The sequence below is a fragment of the Chelonia mydas genome, chromosome 20, assembly GCF_015237465.2.
Source record: "Chelonia mydas isolate rCheMyd1 chromosome 20, rCheMyd1.pri.v2, whole genome shotgun sequence".
In the NCBI taxonomy this organism is placed as follows: domain Eukaryota; kingdom Metazoa; phylum Chordata; order Testudines; family Cheloniidae; genus Chelonia; species Chelonia mydas.
In genome coordinates, this window is record NC_051260.2 from 17,202,879 (window position 1) to 17,221,584 (window position 18,706).

The window sequence follows — 18,706 nt, forward strand, 5'->3', positions numbered from 1 at the left end:
TATCGGTGCCTGCACGTGGTCTTGTGTGTGTACGTGTTATGAATTCTCCCTCTGCGCCCAACCCAGAGAGTGTGTGTCTCTTAGAGCTCTCAGACCGTGAGCTTGGCTCTTTAATTTGTAGAAACTCACAAAGTTCCCTGTTCAGTCCCTGGTATGCTGGCCAAGATAGTAGCCATCACATATAAATTTGTGCGTTCAAGTGTTGTTTGCGTGAGTGGTGTCTGTGCACGGGTAGACAGAGTGTGTACACACAAGCGGTGTGTGGAGCACGTGTCCATCACAGCCCCCTACTAGGCAGACATCAGCCTTGCTTGTGCCTACAGCAGTTCATATCGTGGTTTCCAGCCAGCCTTATTCTGTGGAGGATCTCTCACTGCCACACTCATGAGACGCCAAGTTATTGTGACTCAAAGTTCACCTGAGTCCCTGGGATACTGGCAACTTGTTCATTGCAGCAGCAAGATGGACTCTGTCATGGCTCTGTCCCAGCCTCCTCCTTCCAATTCTGTTGCACGGTGAGAGGGGAACATACCACTTCCTCCCCGTGCCTAGCCAGGCACTTATCCGGCCCCACTCCCTATGGCTTCTGAGCCCCATGAAAACATTTATCTTCCCAGCAGCCCTGTGAGGCAGGGAAGGCTCGTTCTCTGATGAAGTGACTCACACAGGGGAGAGTGGCAGAGCTGAGTACTGAAACCGAAATCTCCTGGGTCCCAGCCCAGTGTCTTAACCCACAAGCCAAGCCAAGCCAAGCCAAGCCGCCCTTCCTGTCTGAGCCCATCCTCCTGGAGGGGGGCGTGAGGGGGGCTTCCCCTAGGAGATGCCCCCCCCACACACACCCCAAGTTCTGCTCCCTGAATGTGCCCCACTTGCAAAGGGGCAGTCAAAGGCCAGACGCCCTCCATCGGTCTGGTCCCCGCCGCACCCCCAGTCCTGCCTGGGCCCCACTCTGCTTCCCTGCCCACCCTCTCCATCCATCCCGCCCGGCCCTGGCCCTGGCCCTGGCCCTGGCCCTGGGCATTGACCACTTGGCCAGGTGCATTATGGGAGTTTGGCTCCCTCTGTAGCATCATCAGAGACTGGCCACCGTAGGGGAGACCAAACGAGATGGACCCCTGGGTGACAGGGTGGGACGCTGCTATAGCTGGACCAATGGCCTGATGGGCTGGGAACTAGATGGACCAATGGGCGGATGGGCTGGGACGCTGGGCTCGATGGACCAATGGCCTGATTTGATACTGGCGGAGGCGGGGACTCTGGTCCAGCTCGGCCAACGCACTGTTCTGATTCTGCATGATGGTCAGGCTGGCTGGACCAATGAGCTTATCCGATACTGCAGAGGGTGGGACATGCCTGGGCCAATCCCTCCTTCAGAGCCACAAAGACCCCCGAAGGCCGCCTTGGCCATCTTTAGGTGTCTACACAAGTGCCTGAGAGACCCGCCTGCGCTTGTTCGCTCACGGCTTTCCCTAGCGTCGGCGGCGAGGCCCTTGCCCAAGGGCAGGCTTCTGCCGCGTGGGGGCTGCTGCGTCCGTTTGCCCCCGGATCAGGCTTTCAGCGCGGCCACCTCTGCCCCACGCCGCGGCCCATCGGGGCCCTCCCAGCACCCTCTCCGCGCCCCGAACGGCCCCAGCGGCCGGGGCGGCCAATCAGCGCGCTCAGCGCTAGGGGCGTGGCTCGCCCCCCCGCCGCCCAGGTCCCCGGATGATGGCGGCCGCCTGGCGCGCGCTGTGGTGGCCGTTGCTGCTGCTGGCGCCCTGGGGCGGCTCGCGCGCCGCGCTGCCGCCGCCTCAGGACGCCGAGTTCACCTTCCTGCTGCCGGCCGGGCGCCGCGAGTGCTTCTACCAGGCCGCGCCGGGCAACGGCTCCATGGAGGCCGAGTACCAGGTGCGGCCGGGGGCCGGAGGGGCCGGATGGATGGGGGGGCCGGAGGGGAGGGAAGGGGGCGGATGGATGGTGAGGCCGGGGGCCGGCCGGGGGGGATGGAAGGGGGCGGATGGTGGGGCCGGGGGCCGAGGGGGGGGCGGATGGATGGTGGGGCCTTGGGCCGAGGGGGGGGGGCGGATGGATGGTGGGGCCGGGGGGCGAATGGATGGGGGGGCCGGGGGCCGGCCGGGGGGGAGGCGCGGATGGATGGGGGGGCCGGAGGGGAGGGAAGGGGGCGGATAGATGGTGGGGCCGGGGGCCGGCCGGGGGCGGGGGGGGCGGATGGATGGGGGGGGCCGGGGGCCGGCCGGGGGGCGGATGGATGGTGGGGCCGGGGGGCGGATGGGGGGGGAGGAGAATGCAGGTATGTCAATGGGGAGGGAGGCAGGGGGCATTTGGGGGCTGGGATCTGAGGGAATTGGGGGGTGGGGTGAGCGGGGGGGGTGAGAGGAGGGGAACTAGGACTGAGTGGGCTCGCTGTTAATGGGGGGGAACAGAGGCTTCAGCCTGGTGTCGGACGGGGCAGGGCTGGGCTAGGGGTGTGTCACCGGACTAGGATCTGGGGTTGCAGGGGGCCGGGGTGGGGGAGGTGAAGAAGCAGGGGACCAGGCTGGGTCTTGGGTGGGGGGTCACCACAATGGTGGGGGTGGGCCAGGGCCCAGGGTGGAGGCAGCGAGCCAGTCACCGGATCTGAGCCGCGACTGGGCCCTAGGCTGTGCTGGGGCCCGTTCACCCCCCTGCAGCATGACCCTGTCACTCACCCCTGTGGTCGTGCCTCACAGGTTATCGGTGGTGCAGGCCTGGACATCGACTTCTCCCTGGAGAGCCCCACGGGCGTGCTGCTGATCAACGAGTACCGGAAATCGGACGGGGTGCACACGTGAGTGTTGCTGGCTCTGCCTCTTGCGGCACCCAGGCACCTCCAAACTCCCCTGCCAGCCCGGTCACTGGGGGGAGCACGCAGCTCTTAGCCTGTCTAAGCTGAGCTCATCGCACACACCAGGGGCTCCTGGCTTTTTCCCATTGCCCTCTTCACACTCCCTGCATGCTGTCCTCCTCTCTTTCAGGGTCTCCCCAGTCTCCCCCCCACCCCACCCCTGGGGTTCTGTGGGTTCCCTGTGTCCCCATTCTCTCCCCATGCCAGGTGTTTTCAGTGATCCCATTTCCTCAGTCCACCTCACCAGGGGTTCTGTGGACTTCATTTCCCCCAGTCCAAGGTCCCCCGTTCTCCCCCAGCCCCGGGAGCATGTCTCCGTCAGCCACTGTGGTTTCACTGCCCTTGGTGGCATAACTCTGCAGTTACGCTTGTTTTCCAACAGAGCGACATGTCCCAGTGACTGCTCGTTTGCCTTGGCCTCGTGAGCGTTGAGTGCGGGACTGGCTCATCCTCATGGTGTTTACCTCTTTCCCCAGCATTGAGCCCACGGAAGCAGGTGACTACAAACTGTGCTTTGACAACTCCTTCAGCACCATCTCGGAGAAGCTGGTTTTCTTCGAGCTCATCTTCGACAGCCCCCAGGAGGACGAGGATGGGGATAACTGGGCTGAGGTGGTGGAGCCAGAGGAGATGCTGGATATGAAGATAGAAGATATTAAGGTGGGTGATGGGTGGGGGGCAATGGGGCCTCGGGCAATGCAGTGCAGAGCCTTTTGCTAGTAGGGCTTTGATTGTCGGAACCACTGGGTGAAGTTCTGTGTCCCATGTGGTGCCAGAAAGCAGGCTGTATCTTCATGATCCCTTCTGGCCTTGAAATCTCAGGAGATGGCTGATCTGTCCCTGTGATCTGAGTTGGTGGGGTGTCCAGTGTCAGGGAGTCAGAACTCTTACAGGCTTTGGCCCCCAGCGAACTGAACTCTTGGGGAGGTATTTGTTAGCTGCACTCCAGCATCATCAGCACTTCCTGCACCTGTGCGCAGTAGCTGATATCCCTTCCTCCCCCCCCCCCCCCCCCCCGAATCCCCTTTCTGTCCTCCAGGAATCCATTGAGACCATGAAGAACCGTTTGGAGCGGAGCATCCAGATGCAGACACTGCTGCGAGCCTTCGAAGCCAGAGACCGCAACCTGCAGGAGAGCAACATGAGCCGCGTCAACTTCTGGTCAGCCGTTAACCTGGGGGTGCTGGTGGTGGTGGCCTTCCTCCAGGTCTACATGCTGAAGAGCCTCTTCGAAGACAAGAGGCAGGTCCGAACGTAGCGTGAGAGGGAGAGAAATGGACTCCGTATCTCCTGCAAGGGGCAGGTACAGAGCCAGACTGGTGCTGAGGCTGGTGAATTCAAAGCCCGACACCCCAGCATCTGATAGATCAACTGTGTATAGCTCTGTCAAATTGCTGCAGCTTCTCTTCTGGGCATACTTTAGAGGGATTAAATGGGCCTGCTTTGTACCAGAGTTCACATTAGGTACATTGAAGCCAGAGGGCATTGGGGGAGGGGGGGTGGATCGCAGAGGTCTGACTGATGGGATGGGCAGTATGGGTTGAAATTGATTCTCTATGGACTTGAATCCCTAGGCTTGGGGGAAGGGGGTTTTACAGCCACCAGCCTGTGCCATAATACACATCCCTGAGGGTGGGATGAAGGAAGAAAGCAAGACAGGGCATGGTGGATGGCAGCTGAGGGGAGCAGCAGGTGGTCTCGGTACCTAGACCCACTCAGTAAAGCGGGGTCTGGCTTTGCAGCCTCTGGTTCTGACCGTCGCCAATTACAGGTGGGCAGGATCCCTTGGCCTGCAACCGAACTTGCTCCTTGTCCAGAATCTCTCCTCTGGTCTGCATTTTTGTCAAAGGAGAAACCTCCTATGTGCCTTAACAGCAGCTCTTGGCCTGTATGGACCTCAGCCCCGGCCTTGCTGTGTCCTGCTGCCCCTTTAGCGCCTTGTTTCCACTGTCTTTTAGCAGAGAAGGTGGGGAATGTTCCCCCATGTCTGCAGGGTCTCCCCGCACTCTGGCCCCCTGTGCAGCAGTGAATTGGCTCCAGTTGGCCTCCATACTGACCCCTGGAGGAAAAGCAGCCTCTTCGCTATTTACTGCTGCAGTGCGGCTGCTGCGGGAGAGCCTTGGCTTTGGGTCCAGCCGTGTGGCTTGGTTTGCTTAGCGCTGTGTGTATAATTTGCCCCTGTTTTCATGGCATCCCTATTGCTCCAGATAGCAATGGAAGCCACTGTTCTTGGCTGTATGTGGATGACATTTCACTTCCTTTGCTGCCCTGTTCCGATGAGCACCTCTTACTTCAGGTCTCATGGATCAGATCACAGGCCAGTTTCCTTCAGATCCTGGAAGAAAAACCCAGTTCTGCTTCTCAGTGGATTGTACCCCTTCTGCGATTTCCCTGCCTCTAGTGCCTTTTCTCACTGTCCTGTTCGCCTGTCTGCTTTGAGATCTTAGCTTCACTGGTCCCTTGAGTGCCACAGGACCATGGATCTGAGCGGGGCAGTGACTGTGGGCACCTTGGCAGTGGGGAAGGTATGCGTCTCCTGCTGTGGGTAGGAGGGAGAGATTGGCTGGGTCCTCAGGATTTGAGTTGAGCAGGAGTTGCCATTGCTTTAGAGCCGAGTTCTGCCCTGCTACTCCTTTCCTGGGCTGAGCTGGTCTCTCTTCAGTGCTGGGCTCAGATCAGACTTTTTTTTTGGCGGGGGGGGGGGGCGCCCCGAGGCAGCAGCAGGGGTGTGGGGAATTGCTTCCAGTCAACAGGACAAGCTGTAGACAGTGACTCCTGAGGGCATGGGCGGGTTGGCAAGATTCCATATCACCGGGTAGTTCCGGGCTGATGGAATCTGGAGCGCTGAGAGCCAGAGATGCAGAGTCATTAAGGATTCAATGTATTTGCTGGTCTGTGGGCAACGATCTGCACCGCCAGCCATCACTGTCAATAGCCCCATTCTCTGCTGTAGCAGAGGGGCTAAGGGTGAGAGGGTCAGGGAGAGCAGGCCTCTCCAGGCCAGCACTGAGACACGTTTGGAGAAAGGGAAAGGAAGTGTTAGTGGGATCTGCCTAGGACAGCTGGGTTCCTGGGGGTGGCTGATCCAACCCCCTCTCCTCAAGACTGACTCTAAGGAGGGGCTGCTACTGCCTGATGAGGCCACTGGTGTTGCTTTGTTACCATAGTATGTGCCAATGTGCCCTCCTCACACCACCCCCGCTGGGAAAATAGTCCTGATCTCCCCATCACCACCTGTTGTGTGACAGCCAAGGTGCCTGGAGACACTCCATGACGGTGCCTGCTTTGCCCTGTCACAGGCGGGTGCTCTGATCCGCTCTGCCACCATTATGTCTAGGGGGCCTGGGTGGTGGGTGATTCCAGAATCTCCTGCAGACACGGACCTGGCTTGGAATTTTTTTAACTTGCTGCATACAGCACAAGTGGCTGATCTCACCAAGACTCTGGAGAGAGGTGTATGAATAGCAGCCTGGAACCTGCCAAGGGCTGTCAACTTCTGTTTCATGTCCGTTGTGCCCCTTCTCTGCGCTTTGGCCGGGGCTGACTCCAGCTTTGAGCAGAGAAACTGAGACTGATCAGACTTGACACTGGGGACCCTTTTCCTTCGACTTCCCCCTGCAGGTATTGTGACAACCCAGTGAAGTTCTGAGCCGACGCTTGCGCAGGGATTGTTTGCTGCGTAGTGGAAGCTGCAGCCTGTCTCGTCAGTAACACATGACATGTCTGCATGTGGGGCACTGATTGTGATGGGTTTTTTTAAAATGACCAAAGGGCTATGGAGCCATTCTCTCTAGCAAATACATATTGCGGAGCCTTTTACAAAGGAATCTGGTATTTATTCTTGACGTTACGAAAGAAAGGACATTAAATGAAGTTGTTTAAGATGTGTCATTGTGAATCCGTATTGGGCGTGCGCTCCCCCCGCTGCTGCTGATTGTAGGGTGAGTTCTAACATCTGAGACAACCAAACTCCCATCATCTGTAGCCTAAACTGCACGTGGAACCATGCAGAGAACATGATCCATCTTTCCAAAGGAAAACTGCCTTCAGTGGCTAAATTGTTACTGGGCATGGAAGTGCGCATCTCAGTGGCAGCTGAATGATACAGCGCCATGTGTTCTGGCAGGACTGAGAATTCAGGGCCTCTTAGAGACCCCTGCATTCCCCAAGGTTAGAGCCGCCAGACTGACACTGGACAAGCTGGTTTGTAACTCTGTGCACTGTCCAGAAGACAGAAAGAATCTGAATTCCTGCTTATTATGTAACAGGGACCTGACTCTCCTCCGCAGAACCTTTCGACTGTCCAGAGCGGCTTGTTCTCGAGGGGCTAAGACAGCAGCTCTCCTGTTCTATTCCTAATAGCAGGCCACGAGTCTGCTGTGATAACCCGGCAGACACGGACGTCTCCCAATAGAGCTAGGGCACTCCTCTTTCTGGGACGTTGACTTTTCTTGGAGAGCTTTATTAAGTATGACTCCTTGCTTTGTTTGACACAACTGGTAAATTGGTGAGAGCCCCTTTTGCTACTCTCTGCTCCCGCTCCCTGTAGCAGCCTGCATCCCCCCAGCCCTGCCAACCAGCTCACTTTCTGCTGTCCCAAGCCAGTGTTTGGATGCTTTCTCTAGGGTTTGGCGGAAGGGAATGACTCCATTATGGGGTGGGCTTTGTCCTGCCCCAGGGGGAGCAGAAACAGCCTCTGAGTGGGCCTGCCATGGATCCCTGGCCACGCATGGTATGAAAGCAGGCGCTAGGTGATACCTGATGGCGAATGCACGCGTGAGGGAATTCTGCAGCAATAAAGAGCTGGTAACGGTGAGTGAAAGGGGGTGGGCGTGTATCGGCTGCAGCAGGTCACCTTGGCTTCTAACTTCCCACCCTCTGCAGCCGGGGCAAGGGCACGGTACGCTCTACTGCCCCCGCCTACTAGAGTCAAAAGCAAATCACATCAAAGGTGCCATAAGGATCCGGTTTCTTTTGATTAATTCCCTGGCACGAGGGGCTGGTTTTCATAGACACCGAGCACACGTCCCTCCTAACCGTGATTGCTCGGTCGCTCTGCAAATGTATCACTCAGGGGTGGGTCTGACTCGAGGGGAATCCAAAGCTGTCCTAGAAAGGGTGAGATCCGAGCATTAAAACTCAACTGCCTGAGCCCAGCCCTTCCTGGGGTGGTGTTAGGGGCAGCTGCGGTGGCAGGGTCCCTGAAGGGGGGCTTTGCGATGTAGGAAGAGCAGCTGTCCTTGAAAGGCTCCTGCCAGTGCTCAGACTCCAGCTCACTCTGCGGTCAGCAGCAGCTGGGAGTAAAACCATGAATGGATGAGGCCTTGTCCAGGGGCGGGATGCAGCTGAGACCAACTGCAGTTGCATCTGTGCAATTTACTCCTGTGCCAAGGAGGGTTCGCTCCCCGCCTGCACGAGGGTTGGTGAAAGGGCTGCAGCATGCCTGTCGATGGCGGTAAGGTTGCCCACCTGCCCAGTGAGAAGGGACAGGGGATGCTGCTGGCTCAGGACTCAAGAGCTGGCACTTAAACCCCTCCCCTTCCCTTCCTAGGGTGGGGCCCCCTACAGCCTCCCACCTCTTCAGCCCTGCCTGGGGCTCTGTCTGGCAATTCCCCCATCTGCCTGGCCCAGTCCATTTGCTCCTTCACTGCATTGCAGGAGCTGTGTTCCCCCATTGCCACACCAGCCACCCATTCTCCCCCGTTCCACCCCACCATTCATCCCTCCTGTCAGGATGTCAGCATCTTCAAACCACTGGGAATACGAACCAAGCTCAAAGGGGAGGGATGAGCGGGCTGGAAGGTTGGGCAGGCGAAGAGGTGGTTGAAGCTGCTAGTTCTACTCAGCAGATGCCCGGGGCTCCATGTCCCTTGTGCCCCCCTATTTCCTTCTCCAGTTTTCACCACGGTCCAGAGGGTTCTGACCAGCGCGGTCTAGAACGTGCCCCGGCAATGTTGCAGTTGAGTGGCTGTGGCACTCGCTGTGAGCATGTGACAGACAGAACAGCGATGAGGGCTTAGACATCACTGTTCTCGGCCAATCTGGGCCAGGCTCTGCAATGCCCTGATGGTCTTTTTAGTCACTTTTCTGAGCAGAATCGCAGCTGGGAGCTGCTCCCCCCTGGCACCAGCTCCAGGGTGAATGAGGGCAAGGCAGGGGGCCAGCCTGCTTTCCCCAGGGGGCAGTGGAGGAGTGAGGCTATACTGTTCCACTGTCGATCACTGCTCGCACCCTGAGCACTGTACAGGGCCATGCACCTAGCCCAGCCTTTGCTAATGACATTCATGAAACACTGGCCCTGTGATCCAGGATTTTTTATTGTGGGAGGGGGAAGAATTATACAGAGGTGGGTCACGCTGTCCTCTTTACACACACCTTGTACAGAGGGCACCACGGGGCATCTGGCCGGCGAGCCACTGGGCTGGAGGGGACACTGCTGGCTCCTTGCAGGTACCGACAGCGGGGTAGAGCGAAGCAGAGCAGTTCGCGAGCTCTGCTGTTGATCGGTGACCCCGTACGGCTGCAGGGTGACACGGGAATTAGTGGCTGCATTAGGTAGTTCGAGTCTGCTACAGCCCTTGAGCTAACAGAGGTGCGGCCTGGAACTCACCGGAGGTTGTGGGGTCAGTTCACACGGCTGGCCCAGTATGACAACGGAATTGAGTGAAGGGCAGGTGTGGGGCTGGCCCCTTGCTCCGGTTAAATCTGTATTTGCTCTGATGTTCACTGAAGGTCTGTGGCTTCTTCTGCTCAAAGGAGGGAGCGAGGATAACTTCGTGACCATCTTATTGCACCCATCTGTCCACTGCCTTTTACCCATGCTAGGTTCTGGCCTCGCTGCCCCGCATGGTGCTACCAGAACGCTTCTGAAGCGCTGCCTGCCTGCGAGGCCGTCTGTTAAACAGCTGAATTAGGGCAGCATTGGCTCCTGCTCGTGACCGCTGAGTCCCCTGCTCCAGGAACATGAAAGCAATTGGTGCTCTGCTGCCATATCCGGTGTAGGTCCCATCCCAGTTTTGGGCTCAGAATAGCTCTTCCTAAGAAAATACGTCCTCTCCTTTGTTACAAAGCTTTGGGCAGGGACCGTTGACATCACTGGCTTTGGGGTCTGTCTCGGCTGAACCGCTGAGCTCTTGGTTCAGACTCTGCCCCCTCAGGAAATGTCTTTGGCACAGCAGATACTCTCAGCTCCCGCCTTGAAGCTTTGCTTTGTCACCAGAACAGCGGGGGCTGGTTTTTAAAGGGCAGCACGGCCTGGAGAAGAAACGACAGGCCAGGCCGAGCCCCCTCCTGCAGCTCATCCATCAGGCCTCCCGGGGGGGGCATGTTCTACACTTTGGCATCTGCTGACCGAAGGTCTACAAGGCTAGCTCCCTGGCTGTGTTTAGCCAACACCCTTGCTGGCCTGGAGTCCCACGGGGCCAGTGCCGAGGTCTCTAATATCCACCTGCCTGAAAGGTTCGGGGCGGGGGGGGGGGGCGCGAGTGACAGGAAGGGTCCAAAGCCCATTTACCTAAACGCAGTGGAAAGGACTGAAATGGGCAAATGCCACTGAGCTCGAGAGCGGAGGACAGAACCCGGCCTTTCTCCCTGCTCCGGCGCTAGCCCTAAGCTGCAGGGAGACGCATGCGAGTGTGTGACTAGGAATCCCACTTCCCGCTGTTTCGGGGGGTCTCTCTGCTGCTTCCTGCCCAGTTTCTGCTCCCCAGGAGGGGGGAAATGGTGTTTCAGTGACCACGCGGAACCGGGAGAACTGAGCCTCTTCACCAACTTCCCAGCATTAGCAGGCACGTAAGAAAGAACGGTCTGAAAAATACCCTCCCCGCTAATGTTGCTTTCAGGGAACAGGGGGGTGGGAACTATGGCTTATAAATAGAAGCAAGAACCACAGTGTTCAATAAGGACCCCGCTCCACTACTAAATGCACTTAAAGTTCAGCTGGTAAACAGCTGCTTGGGGCTGGTGCTTCTGCCCTGTCTAACCCGGCATGGAGGGAGGGGCTGGCTGGGCAGGTTCACTCGAGACAGGGGAGGGAAGGGGGTAAATCCTCAGCAGCCTGTTTCTATAGATCACTGCCCAGCTGGAGTAGCGAGGGTGGGGCTAGGAGGCAGCCAAGGTCCCGCAGGAGGTGAAGAAATAATGGGACAAAACTCCCTTTTCATCAATGCAACGTTGGGCCCTGAAGTTGGTAGGGTGAGGGCGGTAAGGAAACTGCTGTTTAGAAACCGCAGCAAGTCACCGTTAGCTGGGGCCACTTCCAAGCTCGGAGGGCCCAGCCGTGTTCGTTTTCAGTTCGATCACAAAGCGTTCGCCATGACTGAGGGAAGAAGAAAATGGCAGCCGGGGTTCATCCTGAGCAAGCCCAGTCCAACGCCATGATCTCATGGTTTTACCAGAGGAGGATCCGCTCCCTGAGTCTGATTTCCAGGGGGAGGGAGTATTCTGCTGGGGGGGGCTGACAGGAGCGTTACATCTCTTGCACAGACTGTAGCATTCACCATGCTTTGTTCCCAGCACAACAGCCAGGCCGCAGCCCCTCTTGGCACTTTAGGGGGACAGAGATGGCGCTAGGTTCTCTCCTCTGGCTGGAGCAGGCTGTTGTCTAGATAGAAACAAAGCAAAATCCCCAGGAGCAGGTTCAAATGGGTTAAAATGATTGGGGGGGCAGCGATGGGTCTCAGAAGAGGTGGCTCATCTGAAGAAAGGCCGGGAGGGAGCGGAGGGAGCCGGTCGCCTGGTCACGAGAGAGAGAAAAACAAAACAAAACGCCATTGAAAGGTTTCTCAGCTGTGAGCGTTGGTGGGGGCCGGCTCCTGCCGGCCGCCTGGGGGAGCCCCCTTGGGGAAGGGGTGGAAAGCCCAGGGAGATCAGGCCGGGAAGGCTGGGTGCTGGGAGGGGCCTAGAGTGGAGGCTGACGCTTTTTCCACCTAGAACTCTCGAAGCAGCTGCCAGCGGAGATCAGCTGCCCCGTTACAGCTTCACCCTACTTCCTTCCTGGGGCCTGAGCACAGAGGATGTCATGACTGCGAGTGAATCACTGTGACTCAGGGCCTGCCTCTGGGAAAGGGTAGCAGCTGCCTTCCTAAGGCACGCTGAGATCTGCAGCTGGGCTACGGCAAAGCATCCCTTAGCGAAGTCAGGGCCAGATGGTTAATTTTGCCCCCAGCAGGGTTGAGGTGGTTGATTTAAATCTCTACATTCCCCATCAGCCTACTAGAAATGCAGCCACCTTCGCTAGATTCCCTTTTCCTTTGGGTAGGGTGCCCGTGTCCGAGACAAAAGCCTTCAGTGACTCCTCAGACAGGCTCTAGCCTGACCCACGCTCGTCCAGTGGGGATTTCCCGACCTAGGCCTGCCGGGAGGCTAGAGAACAGCAGCTGGGGCAATCGCAAACCAACTGCAGCGAGGCCCTGGGCCGGTTTGCAGGAGACGAGTGAACTGGCTGGGGTCCGCTCTAAGCCACAGCTGTAAATGAACGAGTGCAGGACTTCAACAGCTACCCCAGCTTCCCACCCGCTTCCCACGCAGCCACTGCTAGGCGGCGCCCAGCTAGAGCCGAGAGGGGTTTCTTTTGCTGTTGCAGGCGGGCAGGGGGCGGGTGGCCTGTGCACCCCTGGCAGATACAGCCCACACTCCGTGAGGCAGAAATTCCCTGCCAGGCAGGGCCGCGTGAAAGGGCTCCACGCGCGCCCACTGCCGCGCACACTTGCTCTTCTCCCGTGTGGGCTTCGCCTCGCTGAGCTGCGGCAGAGCCTGCTCTGAGCAAACAGCTTTAATCCAAGGGCCTGCACCCCTGGCTAGGGACCGGCCTGCTCCCTCCTCGCGCAGCTCCCATTCTAGCTACGAGTTCTTACAGACAAACCCAGGCTGGTTTGCCCTAAGACTCAAGGGCTGCTGCGATTCCTTCCTGCCCTTGGCAGTGGGGAAAGGACAGAAAAGCCTGACGAGCAACGGCCCATTCTCAAGTATCTAAGATGTCCAGGTGGGAGGATTAGCTCACCCTTGCTTAAACCAACACCGCTCCAGCTCAGCCCTAAGGCTGGCAGTGCAGGCAAAGTGAATAGGAAAGGGGGGGAGCAGTAGCTCACCCATGAAACCTGATCACCCCGCTCTTTGCTCCCCAAGGGTTCTGCTTCATGAACACGAGGCTGTTATAGGCCATGCCCTACCAGCGAATCCAACACTGCTGCCATCTCTGTGGCCCAGCATCCTCTCCCTCGTGGACGAAGGGATTCACCCCACAGTTGCAGCTGTCAAGCTGCACCAGAGCTCACCAGCAGCTCCTAGGGAGCTTAGCTGTGCCATGAAGTACGTACAGAAAAGAGCAAGACTGGAACTCAACTGGGGTGGCTGCCACATCAGGGGGAGAAGAGGGATAGTGCAGGGTGTTTGAGAGCTGGAGGTTTTGAAGAGATCCCTGACAAAAGCAGAAAGAGGCTGGTTGATTTAAGAAGAAATGTCGCCATGCAGCCAAACCCTTGGTAAAAATATGGCTGAAGCCACCTACAACAGTGCTGGCTGCTGAGATTTTTTCAAAGCTGCTTAAGGGAAAAGGGGCTCAGATACCAGGTGATGGGCAGCTGTGTCGAGTCAGAAGAGATGTGGATGCTTGGTCCGTTTGTACAGCACAATAGGGTCCTCCTCCGTGAGCAGGGCTCCTCCCCTGCGACCAATAAATGCTTCTTTCCCATGACATCGCAATGGGAACTGGGTCTGAACTGTGCCAGGGAGCTTTTCAGAACAGCTGACCCTTGAGCCGGGTTGGGCATGGCCATGGTCACAAGAGGAGCATCAGGACTGTCAGCCGTAGGTTCTCTGAGCTCCTTGGCACCCCTGTGAGTGCTTTAACGAGATGCGGCACAGCCCCTTCTCCCCCAGGCTCCCCCCTTCAGGAACAGACAGAAGGAGAAAAGAAGGGAGGAGGAGGCAGAAAACACACCACAAAGTGCCAGAGACTTGCCACCAGCTAATTTTTTTCCCTTTATTGTTTAGTTTATTAATAGGATACAGAAGGGAGGCACTTACACAGCCAGCAAACTGAAGGAACAGGAGAGAAGTGGACTGGGGTTTGTAATCAACACGAGATGAGAGAGAGGTTCCAGAGCCCACTTCACATGTGAGAACGTCAGGGAGAGCCAGCAGGAGGCGGAACAGAGGCAATTGGATTTTGTAAAAAACAGACAAGCAAAGGGACCTCAGGAACCCCCGTGCAGGCACCGACTGCATTGCACAAGCCAGCCTAGAGCAAAGCAGCTGCTGCTAGTGCAAGGAAATCGCTCTGCAGTCAATCAGAGCTTGTTACAAGCAGCAGGCCAGGCTGCCCCATGCTGGAGCCAAGTTTTAATGGCCAGCAACTTGTTTTTGGTTTGCAAGTTTGCTTTGTGAAGCCAGCAACATGGCTGCCCAGGCCAGCTGTCAGCTTGCACTCTGCCACCATGCCCGGTCTCCATACAAGCATTAACGCTTTTGGTTACCAGCGCCTGCCCTAAGGTTCAATTGCCAATGCAAGAAAGGGGTTAGGGTCCCCTCCCACCACGCAGGAAGGAGAGAGGCCACGATGAAGACAAGCTCTTTGAAACAAAGGTTATTTAAGGCAGGCTGGTTCGTGGATCTTTTCCATAGTTCTCTGGCTAGAGGAGGTTGTTGGGCGAAGTATCAGCCCTACAGGTTCTTGGAGAGCAGAGGGTTGAGCTTGAACTGGATTAAAAAAAACCCAAACACCTCGAGATTTTACAATTCATAATCTTTAAAAATATATATTTATATATACACACACACTCAGCCTCTGCTTCCAGCCCTGGGGCGGAGTGCTTTGCCAAGGCAGCTGAGAAGGCACCACTCAAAGGAAGGGGAGGTGCGTGGAGAGGCACAGAACAGATAAGACGCCAAAGCCTTCCCCAGCAAGGTTCCAGTTGCTAAATACACCCCCTCAGCTTCCTCCCCAGTGAGGAGTCACATGCCCACAGGGCAGCAGAGCCTCTCGCTCCTGGGCTAGATACACGTCCATAGCACTGTGGGCAGCACAGCTTCCCTTCCCTCATCCGGCAGGCACCACACGTTCTCCACCTGAGGTTTTAGACACCAGGGCCTGTTACAACCAGCGCCGCCCACCAGCAGGAGGGAACACACAGCTGGTCTTTCATGGACATGGGACGTGGAGCTCCTGGGAAAGTTTTCACATTTCCTTTGCTCCTAGAAAGGCTTCAGACAGGCCTTTGTCCACATCGCCTATTACGACTGAAAGGACACAGCCTGCACTAGCCCTCAAACCTACTCGCAGCTGTCCAAGCCCTGGCTTTTGGTTACTAGACACTCCGCTGCTCCAGCGGGCCTAGGACCCTTACCAAGCTGAGAACAGGAGCAAAGCAACCAGCTGGTGACAGAAGTTGCTGCTTACAGAGGACCCGCTATTTTGGCGCTCTGCAGGTCTCCCTTATGCTCGTTCCATTGCCCATCTGGGGCTGAACCTGGCTTGGTACTTTGCTCATCACAGTGTTGTGTTCAGCCCAGGGCCCTTCGGCTAAGTGTTTCTTTCACAGAACACAATCAAAGTTTGTCGCTTACTAGTTGACCATACGCCCCCACTGGGGGGCTGGGCACAGGGGCAGATATTGCATGAGGAATACCTGAGGTTCACAATCAACTAAGCACCTCCTGACAAAGGGCTAACCTGAAAAGTCTGCTCCTGTTTGCAGTGAATTAGATTTAATTAGCAAATCGCTATCTGCAGTCCCATTATTTCTCATATATAAATCTTCCTCCACGCTATAGAACTGAAATATAGCCTATGATCAGATTAGCAATCAAGTTTAGGGAAGGGCCTCGGGAGGGGAAATCATTAAGTGTTTTATACAGAATATATTAACAATACAAAACAATTCTGGCTGGCTGAGGGGGGGATGGAAGAGGAGCCAGAGAGACAGAAATCTGATCAGCCTGAATAGCAGGAGTTTAAGGAGATTCTGCACAGTGAGAAACAGGACAGTCTGTTTCAACTCCCTTTCAGAACTCCCGTCTCTACCTCCTACATTCAGACGATCCCAACGCAAGAACCCAGCTGGGGTTCATTGTGTGTGTTACTCAACAAAGTGCAAAATTCAACCCCAAAAATAGAATCCTCTGCTTATTATACAGCGGGGGGTGGGGGCCACGCTGGGGCATTTGTTCAGAGGGGTGGTGGTTCTCCTGAACCAACCCCCCAGAGTATAATGCCAGTTACCCACTTCCTAGCTTGGAAAGAGCAGAGAGCTCTGGGTAGAGGGGAGGGCCATCAGGACAAGGAACCAGCGACTGTCCTTAACAGATGCCATTGGTATTTACAAGGAAGGAGCCTGCTGCGCCCGTCCCAGAGAAGGAGTCCACCAGGCTAACAGGAATTGGCCTTGGCTAGAACCACTCTGCAGAGCTGATCACAGTCGTAAGGTTTTTTTAAACAAGAGATTAGACATGGGGGGGATTTCCCCTCTTCCTCCCTGCCCCAGACAGCAGGTGTGGGGCAGCCGCAACAGGCACACAGGAGTCACTAGCAGCCCCCTGGGGGGCTAGTCTAGCAAGGAGGGCTCAGCCGGTCGGATAATGGTCGGCCGGTTCGGCGCCGCAGGGGGTCTTCTGCTGCAGAGAGAATGGGAACAGAGAGGTGAGAGCAGTCGGGAAGGGGCAGAGCAGGAGTCACTGCCACGGGGTGGCTAGCATCCTGGGCGCTGTGCGGACAGAGGGCTTGCGACGGCCACACCCTGACAGGTTCCCCCGCCTGCCCTGGAGCCAGGGGGCTCCTGTGCCTGGAGCGGGTTACTGAGGAGGGCTGGGTGCAGTGCTGCAGGCCACCGCCCTCTCCCAGCGCCACCCTGCCAGGGCACAGGCTCGGCTGACGTCAGAGCCCTCTGCATGATGCGTCGATGGCCTTTGGGCTGCCGAGCTGGCTCCACTATCCAGATGGGACCCTGGCATTTGCCACCCGGTGCTACCCCAGGGCACTGGTCCAGAGGCTGTAAAGGGACAGGGGTGGCAAGGGGTCAGACAAGGGCACAAGCAACCACTTCCGATCAGCATGAAACGGCGTCAGGGCAGCTCTCACCCCTGCTGGGTCAGAGGTAGACCTGACACCCAGCCCTTGGGAGCTGTCTCCGGAAAGGGCACGTGAGGGCCACTCAGGGGGTTGCCCCACTCAGGCTCTGGCTGAAGGGGGAGCAAGTCACCTGCAGTGGCCTCAGGGCACAGACCCTACTGGGAGGGGAGCCATTTCTAACCCTGTCCCTTGGGGTTCGCCTGGAGACGAGGCGGATGCAAGGGTCATTCCTGTATTACACTGAAACACTGTCTGTCCCGTGGGAATCCAACCTCAGACACATGCAGCACATCCACTCTAGGAGGCGACACCCCCCCCACCCCGAGGGCAGAGTTTAGTCCCTTATTACCAGCAATCAAAGCAGAAATAGCTCAGACCTGGCCTGAGCTACAAGGCTGGGATCCCAGCTCTGGGGATTGATACAAGCTCAGCACCTCCCACAAGCCACGCGACCCCAGTATGGCTCCAGCTCTGGTAACAGGAGAGCCCTGCTACCACCCTCCGCGCTGGCACATCTCACGCCACCCAAGGCGAACTGGAGCCCCAGCACTGAGCCAATCGCTGGAGACATGCCAGGAGGAAGAGGAGCGACCTAGCGGGTCCAGGGATCTCTTACCTGGGCACGCCCGGGGGAATGCCAGGTGGAATGCGTGCCGGCCGCGATGGAATCTGAGGAGGGGCTGAGAAGGGATCGTTATTAGCAGCAAATACGTTCTGAGGTCCAGGACGCGAGGGGATGGGGGGAGCCACGAAGGAAGAGAGACTCCCTGTAGGGGCAGGGATCAAAGGGGGCCCCGGAGTTGGGCCCCTCACAGCTGGGGGCCTGCCCGGCGGCAGCACGGTGGAGGTAGGTCTGCGCTGGGGCGTCGGGCTGCAGGGGAAAGAAAGTTCAGCAGAATGAGTGTCTCCATCCCTAGCGATGTAGTTAGGTCCTTATCTGTCCCTCCTCCCCACCTGATCAGGAAGGTTCTCCCGCTCCGAGGCACAGGGCAGCCAAAGTCACTGGCCCAAGGTTATCTCGGGGAGTCTGTGGAAAAGCCAGGAACAGAGCCCAGGTCTCCAGCTTGCCAGGGCTTTACCCACTAGGCCATCCATCCTCAACCCCATTCCCACCTCAAATAGCCCCTTGCCCCTCCCCCTTCCAGTGCCATCATCCTCGCTTAGAGGCAGCGTGGCAAGAGTCTCCCATGCCACCTGCTCCCCAGTTAGCTGTACCTGCTCCCACTCTGCAGCCATGCGTCATCCACGGGCGGCGGGACCGGCGTGGAGACCGTACTGGTGCTGATGTCCCCGATGATGTGCAAGGCCTCCTTCAGAGCATGGTACATCCGCAGCATGTCGTCCCTCCTCTGCGCCTGGTCGGCCGACTCCTCCATCAGGCTGTTCTGGTCTGCGGATGAGTACAGGTAGGCCAGCAGCTCCGAGTGGATGAAATCCTTGGTCTGCAGAGATGGGAGCAAGGGAACCAACATGCAGGTGGCAGTTAAGCTCAAGTACAGTCGAGCGGTTAGAGCAGGGAAGCCGGGAGTCAGGTCTCCTGGTGTTATTCTAGGCCGCTGTCACTGGGTTGCTGTAGCAGTCTGGGACAAAGCCAGGAATCAGAGTCTGGCCTTACATGCTTTACCCCTTGATTTCGGTAAGACAGGGAGTTAAGGACCAAACGGTCATTAAAATACATAATTATGTATCTCAGCACAGGAGTATCTGGTGCAACTGATCTGACCCCTGGTGCTGAAAGGAGTCGTGTCCACAGTGACAAGCCCAGAGGCTCCCCCCCC

General features: G+C 57.3%; 2 protein-coding genes across 18 annotated transcripts in view; one reads left to right on the forward strand and one right to left on the reverse strand.

Moving 5' to 3' along the window:
* Positions 1-1,402: 1,402 nt before the first annotated feature.
* TMED1 (transmembrane p24 trafficking protein 1) lies at positions 1,403-6,747 on the forward strand. The gene is made up of 4 exons (XM_037887830.2): positions 1,403-1,887; positions 2,709-2,806; positions 3,340-3,523; positions 3,903-6,747. Exons 1-4 carry the CDS (start codon positions 1,705-1,707, stop codon positions 4,119-4,121), a joined length of 684 nt encoding a protein of 227 aa, XP_037743758.1. The 5' UTR covers positions 1,403-1,704; the 3' UTR covers positions 4,122-6,747.
* The window catches only part of DNM2 (dynamin 2), a 67,624-nt gene continuing 54,476 nt past the window's right edge, over positions 5,559-18,706 (reverse strand). For 7 of the 17 annotated variants that reach the window (XM_037887824.2, XM_037887825.2, XM_037887821.2 and 4 more), the window contains 3 exons: positions 18,144-18,370; positions 17,545-17,799; positions 13,831-16,474 (listed from right to left, as the gene is read on the reverse strand). In XM_037887824.2, the coding sequence (XP_037743752.1) occupies positions 16,405-16,474; positions 17,545-17,799; positions 18,144-18,370 (552 nt within the window). In that variant the 3' untranslated portion in view covers positions 13,831-16,404. Of the gene's footprint in view, positions 11,598-13,830; positions 16,475-17,544; positions 17,800-18,143; positions 18,371-18,706 lie in introns of those variants that run through there. The other 10 variants (XM_037887826.2, XM_037887823.2, XM_037887828.2 and 7 more) reach the window with 2 other exon arrangements.

Bases quoted from the DNA above. Each gene is read 5' to 3' on its own strand.
- TMED1 (XM_037887830.2), top strand. From the start codon at position 1,705: ATGATGGCGGCCGCCTGGCGCGCGCTGTGGTGGCCGTTGCTGCTGCTG. The intron at 1,888-2,708 runs GTGCGGCCGGGG...CGTGCCTCACAG, and splicing joins CCATGGAGGCCGAGTACCAG to GTTATCGGTGGTGCAGGCCT. The intron at 2,807-3,339 runs GTGAGTGTTGCT...CTCTTTCCCCAG, and splicing joins AAATCGGACGGGGTGCACAC to CATTGAGCCCACGGAAGCAG.